This window comes from Triturus cristatus, chromosome 5_1, assembly GCF_964204655.1.
Source record: "Triturus cristatus chromosome 5_1, aTriCri1.1, whole genome shotgun sequence".
Classification (NCBI taxonomy): Eukaryota; Metazoa; Chordata; class Amphibia; order Caudata; family Salamandridae; genus Triturus; species Triturus cristatus.
Window position 1 is genome coordinate 368,092,691 of NC_140587.1, and position 21,278 is coordinate 368,113,968.

The 21,278-nt window shown below is 38.9% G+C and overlaps 1 protein-coding gene across 1 annotated transcript in view; it reads right to left on the reverse strand.

Annotated features, from left to right (window-relative positions):
* The window catches only part of LOC146830898 (fibrocystin-L-like), a 1,500,901-nt gene that overhangs the window by 782,912 nt on the left and 696,711 nt on the right, over positions 1-21,278 (reverse strand). Inside the window, exons 32-35 of the mRNA XM_085605087.1 lie at positions 18,385-18,506; positions 15,313-15,448; positions 3,761-3,953; positions 823-965 (exon numbers count right to left, since the gene is read on the reverse strand). Coding sequence (XP_085461213.1) covers positions 823-965; positions 3,761-3,953; positions 15,313-15,448; positions 18,385-18,506 — 594 coding nt within the window. The remainder of the gene's footprint in view (positions 1-822; positions 966-3,760; positions 3,954-15,312; positions 15,449-18,384; positions 18,507-21,278) is intronic.

A 21,278-nucleotide genomic window follows, 5' to 3' on the forward strand; every position in this document is an offset into this window, starting at 1 on the left:
TGTGTTAAAGTATGATTAGACACCTTGTAAGCCTTATAAGTGTAACTTCTTTAGAGGACCACTATGTTTTATGGTGGGTGTCAGTTCTTGTTAAGTTTAGTTTATGCTACACAGATATCAAAGCTATTTATAATATATTATGAAAGAAAAATACACTATGAAATTATGGAGCGTGGAAGCACTTTGGAACAAGGTATATACATATTTCAACTACAGATCAGTTGTGTTATGTCTCTGTCTAAGAACCCCTCATTCTTAAGATTCTGTTTAGTACTTGAAAATGAGCAGTCCTGAAAACTAAGAGTGAGTAAACACATTTATTCTCCACAGTTTGAATGTTTTCTGCCAATGTATAAGCTGTGCAGGTAAAGCGTGGTGTCTGATGGCTGGAAGGCTGTGGGGTTTCAGTACTCAAATGTGTGGTGGAACTTTGAGAATGTCTGAGGCTGGGCAATCTGATATGTGTCTGCTAGCGGTGGGGGCCTTGTCACTCCTGAATGGCTAACATGCAATGGATGGACTAGTGCCTCATTGATGGCAGGCCATCCATGTGTCAGTAGTAAGTACCAAATGAATATAAATAATAAGACCTTCTCCTGTGACATTTTCTCATTGAGCAAGTGAGAGAGCCATTTTCAAAATGTCCTAATGCATGTCAAAATAATCCAGTACACACAAAAGTGGTGATAACCTCCACTGATAAGGAAGTGAGCAGACATCATCTATTGTTTACTTCTCTATTTACATAATATTCAAGATCAAACAAATTAAGATTTAACTTTTGACCTTAAAATGAAAAAATACTCCAAAAGCAAAACTTACCTAGCTGCACTTCATTAATCTCTTGCTCTGTGTTGAATCCAGAACCTGTTATTGTGATTTTTGTGCCACCATACACTGATCCATGCTGAGGAGAAATACTGTGTACCTCCAAAATGTATGTAATGTTAGCCTTCAAAGGGTCACTAAGGGAAAAGAAAAGATACAAATGATTTTAGGGGGAAGTCCCTAATCAAATCAGTTTTTGATCAACCTAGGGCAAGGGCAAGGGGTTCAAATCCATTTTGCTATTGCACACAATGGAATTAGGTGTTGGAAACGCCTTCCTAACTTGAAAAATGAGTTTAGTGACTCATACTGAGTCACAATTAGGTAGAGACATAAAAGGGATATCCGTTCCAACTGCATTTTAGTATGACATGAATGAGTGGTTTGAAACCACAATTACAGTGATCATATCAAACAATTGATAAGTTGCAGACACCAGGAGGTGGTAACTGATTTGTAAAGGGAAATGTGTCTCCCAAAGATAATTCATTCTTGGTGTATGGTGCCGGGAGACCTTGGGTGAAAATAGACACTGGTCCAGTAGACCAATGCCTGCTCCTCTAGAAGTTTTCCCATACTGCCAAGTTTTCCCACCTTGTGTTTTTTAAAAGCAGAACTAGATTCTGTAAAGAACATGGGCTGCTTTAAAAAACAGGAATCTGCACTTTGCATTATTGTGTGTCAATAAATTAGTCATTGTTAGACATGTTATTAAGTTGAAGCATTTCTGTTCTGCTTGGCAACGCTCCTTTGTGATAAAATGTGAAATCCAGGATTTTGATTTGTTACGTCATGTTACTAATAAGAGAATACCCCCAATGAAGGCACATTGTATTGTCAAAAATGCGCTAAGTGTTATGATAAAAGATGCAAGAAAAAAAAATATTCACATATATTTAGAACTATGACACCTCTCCGATCTGTTCCTGAACGGGAATTTACCTAACCCTGGTGTCGCTCCCTAATAATACAAATAAATTGAATAATTACACATATGTGTACTCTGGAAATGTTTTTTAATGTGCCCTCTTCGGTGACAAATCATTTGTAGAATTAAGAATTTTTAAGGTGACGTAATAATGTTGCACTTGAAACAATTTTTCTCAGACATTTATAAGTGTGTTTACTAATGAGTTTAGTGGTGACACATTTTAATTTGATATACCATTTGATTAAAATGAATGTTGTTTCTGATAAACTGTTCAAATTGTACCTGCTCATTTCCACCTCCCAATCAATTTGCACCTGAGTGACTTCTTTCAGCACAGTTTCTGCAATCTTTGCAAAGTACAGGACAATGTGACAGAACTAGTAATTTCCCTTCAAGCGCATGCATTGTGAATGAAAACTTTCTCAAATATTGAATTTGACATTTCTAAGGTCTTCCTGCTTTATCTTCCTGATGTGGGCCTGGTAAAAAAACATTGTCATATGGTCTATTATTTAAATAATGTAAGTGTTGTACATCTCTGAACAGCAACAGTTTAGATGCTGCTGAATATGTTTGTTAAGGTGGGTTAATTCTATGTGCATTATAATGAAATGTTATTCTTTGATTTGTTTGGAAAATCTTATCGCTAGTCATACCATTGTGATTTTGAAGTGTTGCTCATGGTTAATGCTGGAAACATGTATAAAAACCTTTGGTTTTGGGGTTAGCCAGGCACTTCTCCAGCTCCTGCTGAGACTCTAACAGTTAGAGAGTCTGCCCAGTCCTCTCTATTGATTTTGCTGTTCATTTGCATTTTTGTCTTCATTACATGTAACTTTATTCAGTACTACCTTATTGTTGATATTTTGTAATAAAATCTTTTAAGTTTTCCCTGATCAAGAACTCATTTGTTGAGTGGGGGTCCTGAATATTATTGACTCTGCTTATTTTCTTAGGCATGATGTTGGGGAGGGTAGTGACTCTTATCGCAAGATCAAGGGGGGTTAAAGCGGACTGCTAGAAGTAAATTTTAGGGTGACATAAATTTTATCCATGAATCACTGAGATTTCTTAGGGAAGGTGGTATAGGTGGAACATTCATTAATTTCATATAGGAAGTTACCAGAACCCTGATTTTGTCAGTTGATTTGGTAATCCACCAGTTTGCCAATGACAGAAAAAATAAATAAATAACTTCTGCATTTTGGTGATAAAAATGTTTATCATTTCAGGATTGTCGTGTGTTAGTGCAGAACTGCCTATAAATTAATTACAGTAAATCGAAGAATGTTATGGACAGTTTTATTTAAAACAATGAGCGATAAGTAGTGGTACAGAACAAGACTTCCTTCATTAAAAATGCTGCACAGTACAATGACTGGCAAGTCACCGCCCCCCTACCAACCTACCCACCTCCAGAGAGTAAGCGCTGCTCTTCTGAAGCTCAATTGAAATCTTAGATCAGGCTCATTCAAAATATGCTGTCTGGAAAATGGATCATTTTTATTAAGTTGTTCCCATTTACTTTTGCACATGCTTGCTAAAGTATGTTTGTATCCATATTTAACATGTGGTAAATTGTTGATGTTCATTTTATTCCAATTAGTAGCATTTTAGGGTGAGTTTGTAAATGCATCTGGGTGTCAAAGAGTGAGTTTGTCATATATGCCATATTTATGGACTAGGCATGTCCTTTTGGATATCCATGTCTATATGCAGATCAGCAATTCATGTAGAAATTTGACACCCACATTTATACATTAGTTTATATCTCATGCCTAAAATATAAGTAATTTAGTATGAATTTCTCTTAGACCCACAGTACAGAAGGATGCTTCTTAGCTACAAGTACAAAATCATTAAATACATTCTTGATACTAGTAATCATCAGTTGGATTAGATGGAAAGCTACACAAATTCACAAAAAGCTAAATGAAGCCACTACTAGCCAAGAACAAAATGTTATCACCAATACTACAGTACAATCAAAAATCATCTTACCTGACTGAAGCAAAACTCAAGTTTCCAACCTGCAGCAGGACAGGGTACGAACCGGGTGGGAGACTGGGCAACAGGCAGACAACATGCGTGGAATTCATTGCAAGTACTGGACACAGACCCGCACCAATGTATACTCTAGTGTCGATCAATGCATTTCCAAAATTGGAGCCAAATAATGTTAGATTTCTGTTTCCTACATTAGTACCAAAAACAACATGTGTTATTTTAATTTACACAATGGCAATCATTCAACAATGCAAAGCTAAAAACATAGGGGCATATCAACAAGGGCTTTATCTCTGCTTTTTTGGCTTTAAAAGCCAAAAAAGCAGAGATAAAACTAGCGCCCTATCAACAACAGGGTGCTAACACGCAAATTTGCATGTTAGCACCCTTTTACTCTACGCTTCCCCTTGCATCTCTAATGAGATGCAAAGGGGGCGTTCCAGAGTAAAATAATAGGAGAAATGTCGCTAAGCGACATTTCTCCTATTATCAAGAATGTCGCTAACCCTGTTAGAGACAAAAAAAGCAGCGCTAACCGCGGTTAACGCTGCTTTTTTACGTCTGCTAATTTTCAGACTTAGCCATGATATCCTATGGAAGGGGGATATCATGGCTAAATTTGCCTGTCCCTATCAACAAGGTAACGTGTGATTATCGCTGGGTTTCCAGAGATAATCTCACGTTAGCCTGTTAGCGTGTAGATTTTTATCGCTATTGAGATAAGCGTTGCTAATAGCACGCTATCTCAGCGATAAAAATTCACGCTAGCCGGCGATAATTATCCTCACGCTAAGAGCGCTGAGCGATAATTATCGCCGGTTGTTGTTGATATGCCCCATATTTTCTAATGTTGTACATGCCTGTCTTAAACATTAGAATATTTCTATCTAATTTAAATTGTAGGCTCAGATTTATTAATATAAACGCAATGCTGTAGAGCAACCAGATTTACTGTGCTGCTTTGCACAAGGTGGAAGAATCCAAGCAGAGCCAAATCTACTATGGTAGAACGCTGCTGTCATTCCATGAAATGGGTTTTAACATGAGTGCCATAATGCACAGCCTCGCACCATGGTGCAAAGGTCAGTGTGCTCTTTCTGGCATAGGATCACCTCTGGAAGAATACCCTTCCAGTACAAATTCCTATGGATAGACAAACTCAGAAGAATAGCTGTCATTTGATGTACACTGCAGGATACATTCAACTTGTTACTTTTTAAAGAAATGAACACATTTACACCTCCTTCAAGCAGTGGCAGTTTAAGGATGTTAGGGGTTTCGGGCCAAACATATTTTGGGGGCCCCTGTTTCAAACAACTTTGAATTTCTGATCTATTTTCAACTAACTCGCACCCGTTGAATTATACATTAAAATTTCAGAAATGGTGAAAGAAAAATGACAAATGATAGGCAGTAACTTATATAAAATCTGCAATGCCTTACCCACCCATACCTTTTAATCCCCCCTTTTATAATCTGACATTAGAGAGTCTTGATGTAGCACACCATAGAGCACCATGAGGCAGACCACAATGAGGTTATAGTGTTTTTGTCAAAGTTCTATGATCATGGCAGGATTTTCCAGATTTCAAACATTCTATATTCATAACATGTACTCACAAGAAATTTAACAGTTTGGCAAGATCTAAGGAAATGACTACATGACACCTTGCATGGATGGTGTAGTCTTTGATTTTGAGAACAACACAAGAGCTGTGAGGACTAGGCTAAACTAGGTGTTCCATTGTTCCATTGTGATCAATAGAAACATGTAGCAGATGAGGATTGCAAGGTCCATCCAGTGTCGCTATGTACCAGCCTTAACCTTGCCTTTTTCCAGCACTATTTTTACTCAACACATGTGGGCCATTGAGGTTACCCTTTCCATTCTTTTTGTTACTCTCAAATTCGACATGGTCTCCAGCTTTACCCTTCTTCACACAAGTAGAGGAATGAGGAAGAATAACAGAGAAGGGGATAGAAAGAAGAAAGGGAGTGAAATAGGAGGTGGGGTGAGAAAGGCAGTATAGGGCAGAAGAGACAAGAGGAAAAAAGAGAGGGAATGGACGGAAGTAAGCAAAGGGGAAAAAGAAAGGATGAGCAAGGATAAGGGAGAGAAATAGAAAGGTAGATGAGAGAGCATCAAACAGGGTAGGAATTATGTGAAGAACCTGAGGCGATCCAAGAAAATTAGATGGGGATTGAAGAATGGGAGAAGTGAAAAGAAAAAGATGGAAGAAAGAATGAGAGGGGAAATTATAGTTAGTACATGAGAGAAAAAAAAAGGAGGGGCCAGAAGGATAGGAGCTGAGAGACAGGATGAGCGAGCAGAAGAAAGAGGAAAATCAGATGGCAAAACAGAGAATGTGAGTAAAAAGCATTGGAAGGAAGATGTAGGAATAGAATATTAAGGGAGAATGGAAGCATGAGGAACAAAAGTGGAAACAATGGAGACAATAGGTGTGGGGTGGAGATAAAGAGAGGGAGGGAAACAAAGTTGATCTATAAAGAAGGCGTAAAGAATGTAAAGAAGGTGCAGAGAGGGGAAGAAAAAGATAAAAAGAAATAGGTTGGTGGATGAAGAAAAAGAGACTGTTAGAATGAGGGGGCATTAAGGCAGAGGCATACTAGAAGGGGAACAAGGGTTTGATGAAGAACAGAAAGAGGAGCATGCAGAGAGAGAGAGGCATAGAAAGAGAGAAGGGTAGAAGAATGATTTGCCATGCATAAAAGGATGGATAGAAAAAAAGATGCAAGAAAGGAAGAGGAATGAGCTGGCAATTGCACCCTGCCCCTCCCCCGCCCTAAGTCACCGCCCCGTTCACACGCCCTATACGGGCCGTGGCTGCCCCAGCCTATTATGAAAAACTTGTAATGAGGACCTTACTATTTTTACTTGATTATAATGTGCTAAAGTGACAGAATTGCTATCTGAAATGTTTGAAAAAGCTGTTTGTGGCCCTTTGCAAGCAGGGGACATGCTATATTTTTTATAGTTCATTGCCTTGAGGGGTTTCTTCTCTATAATTTAAGACATCTAAAGCAAGCAAATCTTTAAAATGATTTCTGTATGTGAATAAAATAGCTAATTCATTCCAGACTAAAGTGCAGCCCCATCTGTCCGGAGCGGAGCGTACCCCCACCCCCGTAGGGTAGGTACGGAGCGTACCCCCACCCCCGTAGGTACGCACCGTACCTACGGGGCTGGGGGTACGCTCCGTACCTACGGGGGTGAGGTACGCTCCGTACCTACGGGGGTGGGGGTACGCTCCGTACCTACGGGGGTGGGGTGGGGGTACGGCGCGTACATGGGGGGGCTAGGGGTACGGTGCAGACATGGGGGGGTGGGGGTACGGTGCGGACATGTAGGGATGGGGGTACGGTGCGTACCGGCCCCCTTTTCGTCGTGCTTTCCGGCACTTTTTGGGTCCCGTAAAAATGTTGCCGTGCGAAGTGCTGTGGATACCAATCGTACTTGCTGATCCGTAAAACGCTGCCTGACTCCGTGCGAATGTCGCGTACGCGGAGTCCCGGATCCGATTTGTATGTGTTTTTTTGCCGGTCGGTGTTTTTTACGATTCGTACGGAAATGGTGTTTCCGTACAAATCGTACTTGCATATTTGTAAGGTATTTTTCCCGGGTACGAGTCAGACGGAGAAAACGCTCCGTCCGACGATTCGTACCCGGTTTTTCCAGGATCGGAATCGGTCCCTAAATATTCACTCTTATAATCCAGATTGTATCTTACTAACCTTATTTAGAATTTATTTTTCAATTATATTATGTCTTATATCAGCTGCTGGGGGCATGGCTTGACGCCAACCGAAGATGGCCGCTGCTTGAGGAGGCTCCGTGGTGGCTCATCGGGGGTGCGGGCTTTCTGGCTGGCCTTCAGCTCGTCGCTGCTCCTGGAGGGCATTATCTGCCATGTGAGCAGCTCCGGCACAGCTCTGCCTCCTTTCACACCTTTGGTGAGCTCTCCTTTCATCTCAAATGCGGCCGGCGGGTGTTCTGCACGGAACTCACGCCCCCATTTTGTTTTCTAACGCTCGCCGCTTTCAGCGCCTGACACCGAGGAATCTCTTCAAATTAGCAAGTTTAATTACATTTTTGCTCAAATGATGGCATTTCCTGCCTTTTCTCCTATGACTGCCTTTTCTTCATCGGCATTATAGACTCTGGAAACAATCTTTATTTTATGGTCGTCTTTTCAGCACTATTACCATATTCAACAGGATAATGCTGCTTAGTGCTACAAATCCTTGACAAGTTTTCTTTTACCTGCCTAGCAAGGTACTTGTTTCTCACTATTTTTAGTTCAATTCCTGTGGACATTGTTGTTTTTCTGAAGTGACATTACTTGTTACAGACAGTGTTGCATTATTACTTGCAGTTGTATCAGAGAACGAAATCCCAACGTCGTGTTGCTGGACCTTTCATACCATTTACGTCTTTGGCAGACCACAATCCTTATTCCATTCTGTCAACTACTATGGCCCACACTGAGGGCCCCCCATCATTTCCTCACCCAGACGCTTCAACACCATCTCCTAGTACCTCCCTCTCCTCAACCAACCTTGCCCCGAAACTAGCCACTGCTTCTTCTGGCAAACAAGTTAAAACAACTCCTCCTTCACCTGCTGCGTCTCCTCCACCAGGTACTATGGTTCTACTACTTGAGGAAATATGCTCTCTTCGTCCTTATATTGAGGAAACTAATAGACTCCTTCAATCCTTATATGACAAATGGGCAACTATGGAGAATAGGATCATGCTGATGGAACAGCAAGCAGTCTCTGTCCAAGAGGTGGTGAACCAAGTTCCTTCCATACAGTCTGTTATTCTATTTCTCCAAAAACAAGTGGAAAATCTGGAAAATCATAATCGACGCAACAATCTACGCATTTATGGCCTGGCGGAAGGCTTGGAAGGTTCCGATCCCATCTCTTTCTTTAAGTCGTTTCTTCCGCAGGTCCTCCAAATTCCTGCGTCTCCTGTTCTGAATATCTCTGCTTTATCCTGGTTTGGTTATGGTCCTACTTTTAAAAATTATGTCTCTTTACTCTATTCCTCTCTAGTCTCCTCCGTATTCGCAAATGGTCTTCTTTCATCTTATTTCCGTCTACAACGTGGGGTACGACAAGGTTGTCCTCCTTCTCCACTTCTCTTTATCCTTGCGCTTGAACCTTTCCTGATAAAGATTCGTTCAAACTCTCAAATCACAGACTTTAAATATGGTTCTACCCAATTAAAATTATCTGTTTATGCAGATGATATTTGACTCTTTTTATCACACCCACAATCATCTCTTCCGGCTTTTTTATCGGAAGTATCATCATTTGCATCTGTCTCCGGCTATAAGTTAAATGTTGATAAATGTAAAATCCTTCCTTTGAATAAATTGTGTTTTTCTGCAGATTATATTCTATATGGTTTTAAATGGAACGCTGATAAAATTAAATATCTAGGCTTGTGGTTTAAATCCTCTTATTAAAGATTCTGTCTTAGCTAATTTTAAAGAACTCCATTCCCTTTTGAGTCCTACTACATCTAAATGGAATCCTTTATTTTTAACATGGTGGTGACGCCTTGACACGATCAAAATGATGTTAGTCCCTATCATTCTTTTTTATATTTCCAGTAACCCTATAAATATCGTCAACTCCCACTTTTAAACAATATATTCTATATTATCAAAATATTTATGGAATAACAAAATACCCCACATTTCCTTACATAAACTTAAACGCCCTAAATTTTCAGGAGGCATTAATTTTCCAGATTTCCAGATCTATCATACTGCTTTTTCTCTTAAACAAACCTTGTTACTGCTTTTAGACGATGTGGATACCTTGTCTCTACCATTGTGGATTGCAGTTGAAAAATCCTTCTTTCACCCTTTCTCCTTTCAAGAATTCTTGTCTTGCACCCACCGTCCCATTTCTTTTTCTCTTCCCATTCTTAATAATTCTTGGAAGATACTTAAACCTTTAGTCACTAATCATCTCTCTTCTATTGAAAAATTCCTGCAGTCTTCAATATGGTATAATAAGGATATTAAACTAAAGAATAAAGTTATTTGTGGGAAAAATTGGTATCTTAAAGGACTTCATTGGATTCACCAACTTCTTCACGAAGATTCCTGGCTGTCCTTTACTCCTGCCCAGGCGCGTTTTTCTTTTCCTTCATCATATCTATCTAAATACACCTCCTTACTTTCTCTAATCACAAGTAGCTTATAATAATGTGACTACTAGAACTGCTCTTTCCTCTCCACCCCCACACGTTCTATCCATCCTGCCCCTCTCCCCATCTGCATCCCAGCTCTACCAATCTTTATCATCTTTTTCACCTATTAGGGATAAAAAAGAAATGGAATTACTCTGGGAAATGGATCTTCAATCCTCCTTTCCTATTTCTACATGGAATAAGATTTGGACTAAACTTAGAAAATCTTCACCAGCTGCTAACACCACTCAAATTTTGTTTTACGTTTACAACAGATTCTTACTTACTCTCACTTCATTACACAAAATTAACTCTACTCTCTCCTCCTTCTGCTGGTCCTGTAATACAACTCCAGCAGACTTAAAACATATGTTTCTCCTTTGCCCCCTTGTCCATAATTTCTGGAAACAGGTATGGACGCAGATTAATATCATATTTCATACCCAAATCCCTTTCTCCCTTGTTAATATATTTCTAGGTAGTCTCTCTGATGATTGGGATTCACATCCTCTCAACTTCCATATCATTGATTTACTTCTTGCAGTCGTTTTCCAACAGATCACCAGGTCATGGAAAGATGCCTCCACTCTCTCCTACCGTGCTTGGTGGTATGGGATTTGCTATAACCATAGATTAGACAGAGCATATGTTCACCCTGTTTCACTCGCAATAAAAAGAGATCTCCTAGGGTCACCCATTACTCATTTTCTTAATGTAGCTGCACATTCATCCCAAGCTCATAACCCTCAGAATGAAGAAGTTTCTAAACCTCCATGAGTAACACCCAGTTTGTATGTACATATTTGTCTTACCTCTTTTTCTATTTGCCATTTTGTTTATATTTTTTATAACTCATGTGTTTATTGTTAATTCTTGTTAACAATTATATAATAGTTATGATATATTGATAACTGACTAACGTTGCTCTCTCCTTCTCTTTTCTTCTATCTTTTTTCACATATTTTGCCCTATCAGATTGCACACCTGTTTTTTCCTTATATTACATTTCTATATTATATTGTTTAGCAGTTTCTATTTGCATCAATAAAATTCTTCTTAAACTAAAAAAGAAAAAGTGTCTTATATCAGCTGCTGAAAGGCTGGGAGGGCTGCTGGCTCTTTGTCATGGATTGTTATGTTTATTTTTATTAAGTTGTCCTCTTTTCTGTGCAAGTTGGTGTTTTTAAAGAGCATGATAAGCGGCCAGGTAAAGGTGTTTATATTTGTCTGAAAGCATTTGATCAATTAAATGAGGCCCCCCCTTGAAAGCTGGGCCTCTGAGCCAGAGCCCACTTTGCCTGTGCCTTTAAATGTCTCTGCCTTCAAGTAGCCATTCGTTTTTGTTGCAAAGTACAGTCTGCCTATCTATGGGGCTTTGTGTTAAACCTATGGGTTTTCACCTTAATCCACCCAGGCAACACCCATTTGACACTGTAATGCAAAGCAGAATAAAAAAAGGTTTTTGCATCTTTTGCACTGAAAAGTAAATACCATGCACCAGTTTGTACTGCTATGTGCTGGCCTTAGTAAACCTGGGCCTTACTGCCAATAGAGTATGCCAAGTATTGTTCCATTCCTTTGACAGGGAACCTCACAGGGAAGGTAGACATAATAGCCAGCACAATATCAATTTCAGTCTATGTTCACCACATATGCTTGCATTTGCAGAGTTGGCAGAGGGAGTCAGCAGGCACGTTCAATGTTAACAGTAGAGCAGTTGGGTATGCTGCTCAGCTGTATCCCACATTTGCACTCCAGCATCTTTCAAAGCTGAATCGTCCCATAAGCAGTCGTCTTTTAATGCTGTACTTAGAGTAGAGTCTGCTGCAATGCATGCATAATAAATATTGGGATTTCTACCATAAGCATTTAAGCGTGTTTTACTGTCTATACAAATGTATGTGATTTATAAAAATAAACAATATTTTAGGCACCCGCTGCTATAAGAACATATCCGGAGAGTCACAAATAAATTAGTGCAAGTTGCAACAGTTACATTAATTCAGAAAACGTGAATTATGTATAGACGCTGCCTTCTTAAATAAGAAAGAAAGCTATTTATATCTAATTCCTCATCTATTTTACAATGTCTATGTTGTCAAATTAGCATTTTACTAAAACTCAACCACAGTGGTAAATACTAAATCAATATACAAAAAGATATCATTGGCCAGATTCATGTAACGTTTGTGTTCACTTGCAGAGGAGCAAAATGCTCTTGCAAATATACAGCCACATTTTCCAGCCATACCTGCGATTGGGTGGCGATTGGTTGGCAGAGGGACTGATAGGCACATGCCACAAGTGTACCTCCTGCGCTTTCATTACCTGATATATAAAAGCTACTCTCATAGCCAATGGCTCTTCAATTTAGGTAACAGCCATCTGATGTTTGCATGCACCTGCCCTTTCACTCATGTCACACATTGGAGAGCTAAAGACAAGTATCAACTGTAGGAAAATACCTCTTCCTGATTGTTCAAACTCCCCAACCAGGCTCTGTGCATGTGACATGCATCCTCAAACATGTCGAAATTGGTTATACTCCTGATTAACATATTTAACTTACCTATAATTCCAAAATATATGATACTGAAGTATACCCAGGATCTGTAAGTTAGAAGTCACTAGTGGACTGCCGCACATATTGTGCCACCACTAAAGTGACAGTGCAAAGCTTGTCTACAAACCTTTTGCAAGGCTGAAACCTCCCTTCTAAATACATATAAGCCACCAATAAATCAGGCCCTAAATGTCCATAGGGCAGGGTGCATGGTATTTAAAAGTAGTACATGTATGCGTTATATTTTTCACTGTGTCAAGGCTGGCTTTCCCATTACAAAGCACAGAGATACATGATAACACCTTTAGTGCTTAATTTTATTTTGGGAGAAGCTAGAAAAAATGGTTCAAGGACTCATTTTAACAATACTATAAAGTCCAACTTAATGGCCAATCTGTATTTTATATTAATATTTTGAAAATGACAGGTTTCAGAAAGATGTAATTTTTCTGCCTGGGCCAAATGTGCCTCTCTGTCGGTGTTCACTCAGGAGCTGAATGTCTTCTTGATTAAGTGTGAAGGGGCTCCCAGAGCTTAGACAAAAGGAAGAGCCGTTGATCTTCCACTGACAAGCAGACCATCTGGGCATTGCCCAGGAAATTAACTAACAGATACCTACCTTGTCACTGGCAGATGTAGCTCACCTGGGCCTGCCCCCTCTAATGTCCTGCTAGCCACTCATGCAAACTCCCAGTGGGAGAGAATATACCCCAGGAATGGTTTTGAGTGATACTCTGAGTGGGCACAGGGAGCTTTCCACAGGGAAAAAAAGGTTATGTCATGTCACTTTTAGGAAGAGAGGGGCACTGAGGGATATTTTACAGTAAAACTCACAGGATGTACTGCAAAAGTGGGCAGGTTCCTCCCCGGGAACCCTTATCCTAATGGTTAAGGAGCGGCCAGGAGTTTCCGCCACACACAGACAGGCACTCACTGAGCATAGATGTGACACTCCCAGTGCAGTTTAATTTTGGCTACGCTAGATGACCGGACTTCTATCAAGCCAAGGTAATTGACTCAATGGTGGGATCCAACATGTTGGTTTGCCCAGCAAATCTCACTTTTACAAAAATTTCCAGGTGTGAACTTGGTGAGCTTCACCAAGAGCAAGGCCAAGCTGAAGCCGATGAACGTGGAGACCTTTTTGGGGGCAGATGCTAGACTTCACCTGCTCTGACCAGTCATGTCCTTTTTCGACGACCGCACTGGGATCCTGCTCTTTCCAATCGAACACCATTGAACCTCAACTCAGATCCCCTTTGCAGCTTTCCCGGTCATCGACACATTGACCACCACCATTTTCTCCAGTCAAATGTCTAAGTCCAAAGGTAACTCATGACCTACCTATGCCTCATATTTGACCCGCACACCATCATGGTCGGCCCTCAAACTTTAGCCTTGCCCTGGTATAGCATTACCAGTTGTCTGTTGTGTTTTTTTTAAGTTTAAAAATAATGTCTCTGGTTCCCCTTTTTTATTTGTGTGTCGTGTTGGTGTTATTTTGTTAATTAAAATGTTCTCCATGTTTATAAATTAGAGTACATTTTGTATTGTGTTGTGTTTTCCACTTTTTAACTGGTTTAGTACTTCAATATGGGTTGCACGTTTTAAGGTTTAGCCAATAGGTTCTCTGCCATAGTTACCAGGGATTGAATTCAGGTTTAAATGACTGAAACCTTTACTGGTCCTAACAAGAATAGAGACATTATGATTATTATAACTACCAAACCACTTTCTCACGCTGGCCCTAAAAGGCTATTACACATCAATGCACTGAATTATGTTCACATTCCCAACATGCTAATTATGGTTTATTTGACATGACTTGAACAGGCACCTGCAATACTGGCATGGGGTATGTTAGCCCTCATTCAGCATTGTACATATGACTGTCACAGTCTTGCACTATGCAGGCCTGCCTTAAAGAGGTGTTATATGTAGCAAAGCAAAGGGAATATTTCACCACATCCCTTTGCAATCAAGGGATGATCAATAACGTGGTTTCCAGACGTAAAGTGTTTTTTCTCTGTAGCTGCTTCATACCGGTTTTGTCAAAATTTGCCCAGATGCAATAAACAAGCCTGCATATTAAACTTTAAACACAGTACACCTTTGGAATATTCACATAGGACTGCTTAATGTGAACAGCATAACACTTATTTGACCCCCTCAATACTAAAATTAATGTGAAGCTTTGAATTTAATGAAACATGCTAGGCTGAAGGGGGTAGATCTATATCAGTAAAAGGAAAAGAACTGACAAAAAACAAGAAGATAATATGGTAAAATGTAAGAAAAATGGATTCACATTCAGTCAATCAATAATATGTCACTGTTCAAAATGTTTTTTCACATTGAATACATTGTTCACAATCATCTATCCATTTTATTTCCCAGGCACGTACTAATGATGCAGCATTAGATCAGCTAATATATATAATTTTCAGAATTTAAAGATGCTCCTGTTGACCTTCAAGGCTTTGGGGTGGGAATTCTAGGGATCTTTCACGCCATTTGTCTTCTCCTCATCTTTAGAGTTGTTTGCTCAATGTCATATTTCACCAATGTAATGAGCCCTGTGCCTTTCTAAGTGTGTGTATGTGACAATGGACTCTCTGTTCCTTTGTTCAGAGTAAATAAAATATGTTCTGATGACAGAACAGGGCAATACATGCAGATGAAAATGTTTTAAACAGCAGCATCTGTAAACACATTTTTTAAACCAGCCAAATAATTATTTAAAAAGGTTCTTACCCAGGACACTGCTTGTATTTGGAATTACATCTGTAATTACTGGAGAATCAGTAGCTGAAGTATACAGAAAATGGCCTGTTAAAGTAACATTAAATCCATTGACGAAAACAGCAACACTGGCAGGTCCTAATTGTCCCTGCAAATGAAAAACAAAGGGTTGTTAAAAAAAATAGTTTTCCGGTCCAAATGCTATGATTTCGCAGCTACAGTTCCAATTGATTTTAACAGAAAGTTCAAGGAGCCTTTAGTTTCCGAATAGAGCTTACACCTAGAGAATTACAGATCAATATCCTTGAAATATGGAACTGAGTCAGCCTAAACGTAATGATTGTAAAACCTTTGGAAAAAGGTTAGGGCTTCATGTACTAAAATTGCATTCTGTAAAAGTGGACACAATTTGCCGACCAAATTTTACTGAATGCAGTGATACTTTGTGTACTGATCATTTGAAATCTTTAACCCTTAGACAATGCAAGAATTTGAAAAGGAGGCAATAGTGGGAAAACAAAAGGAAATCAGAGAAAAGGAAATCAAGTGGTAGGGAGGGAGGAGGAAAAGGGTGTATGATGGTTACCCCCTTGTAAGGAATTAAAAGTAGGTAAAAGAGAAAAGAAAGTAGAAAAGGAAAAGGAGACAAAGCAAGAAAAAACAGGTTAAATAAAAAAGGAAGCAAAGGGAGTAACAATAAAAGAGGTGGGGATTACCTAATTGAGAAACACAATGGTAAAAAGTAAGAGGCAAAAAAGATAGATGGAGAGAGGGGGATTCCTATAACACCACAAACAAAGGAAAACACCACATTAAAAATTAAAACATACATATTGGGAAGTAAAAAAACAATGAAGGGCAGAGGAAAACATATAAAAAATCTAGAAGTAAAAATTGGGAAGTAAAATAAAGTCAAAGAAGAAATATTTTTGTTGATGTACAATTTTATCATCATTTCTGCAAATGGGAAAACTACTCACAGCAACTCATTAAGTAAAATGTGATACTCACGCTCTAAATTAAAATTTGAAGTTATTGAACACTTACTTCAAAAATTTGCATATGATATCATACATTAAACTCAATACCCTGTTATTCATAAATTAAATATGCAAAACGACAAGGACATGGAGGAAGCAAGCCCACCCCACCTAATTAATTGAGGTAACAAGAACTGAAGCCTGCCTGGATGGAAGGAAGGATAGCATGGTAAGCATAAGGCAATGTAGTGAAAATGGGATGCTGAGTATTGTTTATTCAACCTGGAGGCTTCTAGCTGCCAAGACCCTTACAGACAGTGGCAAAACTAGTGACCCAAGTTACAAAGGCTGTTTTGATTTAAAGTTCAAGCTTACAAATGTAAATTTATTTCTGACTTGAAGAATTTATATGACTCTTTGATGTTTCATGAAGAACCACTAACCTGGAAAAAATGTAACATACACAGGTGTAAGCTGCTCTTGATTTATAAATTGCGTACAAAAGTGGAAGTTGCTTAACCCCTCCAGCGCTGCGCGGATTCCCCCGCAGTGCTGAAGGGTTCGAGCGCGGGCGGGGCCATGACGGAACGGTTCCGTCATGAGCACAGCTCAACCGATGCTCATGACGGAACCGTTCCGTCATGAGCATCGAAGGGGTTAAGTGTCTTTGTGTACAGTACATGTTTTGCTTTGTTTCAGAGAAGTTCCCAGGAAATTGGTTGAACAGTCAATGAAGTGGAACTTAGTGGAAATTAAAAAACAAATACAAACATGGTTTCTCACACTTTTGAGTACATTTACATTGCACATTAAAATACTAGTGTAGGTTCCACTCTCTGTAGGGAAAACTTTAATATATACCACAGTTTAGATATCTGAAGAAGTCGCTTGTTTATGAAAAAGCTGTGGACTGCAACCACCAATGAAGGAGGAGACTAAAGAGAATGTTGCTCCACAGAGTTCTGTAATTATTAAGCAATTGAAGAAGGGATGGCTAACACTGCTGAAGAAACCTGAGTAAACAAAAATAATTGGTGAGTCCTATTAGATCGTTCAATATACCCTGAGACTCAGCCATTGTACATATTGAGAAATGAAAGGTTTAACTGGTGAAGTGTGTACGGTAATAATGCCCAAGTCAAAGCATATTGTTTTCAATTCACCTAATTGGAACTTAGCTAATGTATTATGCATTGAAAGCATGAAGAATAAACTGCTGTCCTCGTCTTCCTTAACAGCACATGCTACATAGCAAATTTAAAATCATGGTGACCATCCAGGTTGAAGGGTTGACATTAGTTTTCCCACTCTCATTATATTTCTTTAGTATCTGCAGAACTGGTGCATACTTAAGGACCTTGGTAATATACTTATCAAACCCTAATGTTTTATGACTAATCAACAAATCACGGCCGGTATGACTCGCAGGTAGGGAGGCGGGAGGTCGCGCGGGGAATCGGTCGCCTGGGGGGAGGGGTAATTTTAAATATAAATAAAAAGTTAACTTACCTTTGCTGGCCAGATTCAGTCCTGTGTCGTCCTTGCTCCTCACAGGAAGCAGGCAGCCTCCCTCCCCTCCCCTAAGCCATCACAATACTACAATGTCAGAGTTGTGATTGGCTGGGACGCCGTCCACCCAGGCGTCTTCGAGGAGGTCGTTTTCTCCATGTAGGCTGCATGCAGCCTACATGGAGAAAAGGGAGAGTGCATCTGACTCACAGCAGTCAGCACCCACAGTGTGGACAACCCACTCCTTTCCTGCACTGGAGAAGGCCCACCCACTTGCTCTCCGCTAACCAAACCCTTCTGCTTTCTCGCAGTGCGAGAAGCAGAAACATAAAATGGTATTTATAATACCATTTTATGTTTCTTCTTTTCGCACTGCGAAAAAGCAGTGGGGCAACACTCCTCTGCCCACATGGATCAGCCGCCCGTGTAATAAACATGTGCACATTTGTGTTCCTGTGAAAATCAAAACCAAATTATCCTCACCATCCTTTGTGGAGTAAATATTTGCTAAAATGTCATTACAGAGTCATACATTGATGCATAATGAAAAAGTATGCTACAACTCATATATCAGGACAAAAAAATATTCACTTACTGGTGGAGTTCTGCATTGTATTTCAGTCAATGAGCTTCTAACAACATTGCAGGAGTTGCCATTCACAGATATTTTAGATTGTTCATCAAAGCCAGTACCAGTAATTGTCAACAGAGTTCCCCCTAATTAAAAAACAAGTTCTTTATAAGTCATAACATGTTGAAGGTAATTTCAAAGTTTCTACAAGATACTGCAGGGGGTGCATAAGACTTTCAAACCTTCTTGATTTGCCATTCATATTTAATGTTTTTTTTTTCTTTTATAAAACACCATATACATTTGTAAAACTTCTGGGACTCATGTTGGGTGAAGTCGCACTTAAAATGTGTTATCTCTTTGGATGATAAATTAGCTGGTAGTGTAACACAAAGAAGGTGCCTCTGAAAGTTTGGCCACATTTTGGGCCCATTTATCTAATTGTTTGTGTATTACATGATTGAGTGTCCATTCAACTTCCATGTGGTTGTTTTTTATTTAGTTACTTATTTTCACTCGTAATTCAGTCTTATGTTTTACGTTTTATCATTAATAAACAGAAGAAGCAGTAGGATCAACATTCTATCAAAATGAACAGAAAAGCACCATGACAATATCATCTAAAATTTATTATTACTATTATAACTCAGCCTGGACGATATTTGCGTTACAACAGTTTAAAATGTGCAATTTCGGTAATTTCATGTCACTTTTGTACTTGAAATTCCTAAAATTACGCTATAACACCACATTACATATTTACATGCTGTTTGCAATAAAAAGTTACTGTGAATGCTCCGTTACAAGTGTCAGAGTGCAAGAGGCTGTTGTTCATGGTGTTGTTTTTACACGTTTTTTTGCACACAATGCATCCTTATGTCCTAAATGGACACGAGTAAATATTTCAAACTAAATTTCAGCACCAAATGCCAGTTTTGCTTTTCACGTAAATCCACATAATTGTGCTGAAATTTCATGTAATTAGTAAAAAGTAAATTTTGCACACCCCTAATTATGATCATTTATCTTTGTATTGCAGCATAGTATTTTGCACTTTATGACATTATATATTAAACTACTTCTCACAGCCAAATATATGTATTGTACTGAATTGAAGTTGTTTTATATTTTTATGTATTCCTTTTAGTTTCTTATTTCTGTGTGTAATTGAATGCACCTACATTGCAGACAACAGGCACTAGCACACCAAACTATAGATGTGCATACCCTTATGCCTAAATACCGACTCCAAATTTTGAATTACCATGTTTCTCTGTTTGCTGACTGAGCGCATCTTTTTAAACCCAACATTAACAAATTTTACTGAAAATAGCAGTTTTAATATGTAAATGAAAAAAACATATCAGGCATTATCAGAGGCCACCGTCCGTAACCTACCTAGATTTAAAGTAATCCATTTTCTTAACTATGAATACCTAGGGCACAGATTATCCGTTTCAATATAGTTCACAGTTCTCAACTACAAATATGAATACAGCTGTTTTCAAATTTAAGATAGGGTTGAATTCCTTATGTTTTAAACCCTCAGCTGCATCTAAATTTAAACTTTCAGGTGGAATACGATGGTACCATCTTACACTAAAATGTACCTGCTCCTTTACTTGATTCTCTTTTCTCTTTATCACCTCATCATCAGATTTGTTCATCCCTTTTTATTACATACAGAACCTTGACTAGTTATAGTGCCTAATTAGTAATTGTTGGATTGAGATTTACGGATGTTGCATTAGCTCTTGGTCGCTTTTTAACTTCCCTGAATAAAGGTAGTAAGTGTACTAATGTTATATTTCCCTATCGCATAATTTTAATATTTAATGTGTGGATGGCTTTTAATCCTATTTGAAAGATCCTTTGTCCAAATAAATGTATAAGTTACTTGTTAGAGTTAACATAGAATTAGGGTATCTGCATCACTGTTAGATTTAAAAAATGAAGTGCCAGCCTGAAAGTGACACCATGACAGCTTCAATTCTTGGTGTGATGATTATCAAATACTATAGTGTAGATGCCTCATTGCTTTTACTTCTTAAACACTTTGCAGTGTTTGACAAAGTTAATCATGGATAACTTTGCCATTTTATCTACATGCTCTGTAATTGGGGGCTGTGTTGAGGAGTGTTTTTCGTATTTCCTCTCTGTTCTGTGTTCATCCAGAAAGGGAACTACAGGCTAGACCATCCTCACATGAGGAGCAGAGCATTGCAGGGGCCAATCCTGTTTCCATTCCAATTTTATATGTAAATGGAACAGCTGGAGGATTTGGTGCTGGAATTAAGCCTCTCCATTCACCAGTACGGTTAAGACATAAGATACTAACCCCGTTTGTTGGTGCCATTATTGGACAATTGACGTTCACCACTGCAAGGACTGCTTCATGGTCATAAAATACTAGTTTCCCTCAATTCCTTAAAACTAAAATACTTACAAAAACTGAATTGCTTGTCTTCACCTATTCATGGTTTAGTGTTTTAGGGCCATATGTATGAAACTTTGGTTTTGCGATTTTCAAATAGTGATTTTTTGAGAATCGTTATTTGAGAATCGCAAAATGCTCTGTATGTAGGATTTGCAAATAATTTTGTTAATCCTACATACTCCTTAATTGTGAATCGCAAATTGCAATTCACAATTAAGGAATACCTCCCCAATCATTCCTATGGGCCTAGAGGCCCTTAGGAATGAATGGGAAGACATTCTCAATTTGCAATTCTCAATTAGAGAATCGCAAATTGAGAATGCAATTTCAAGGGTGCCAGGGTATCAAAAGGATACTCTGTTGCACCGCTGAAATGTACATGTGTGCACATGTGGCACACATACATGCCCTAAGGGCATGTATTTGTGCCACATGGCACTTTGAAAAATGCAAAAAAGTGCATTTTTCAAAGAAATCGCAA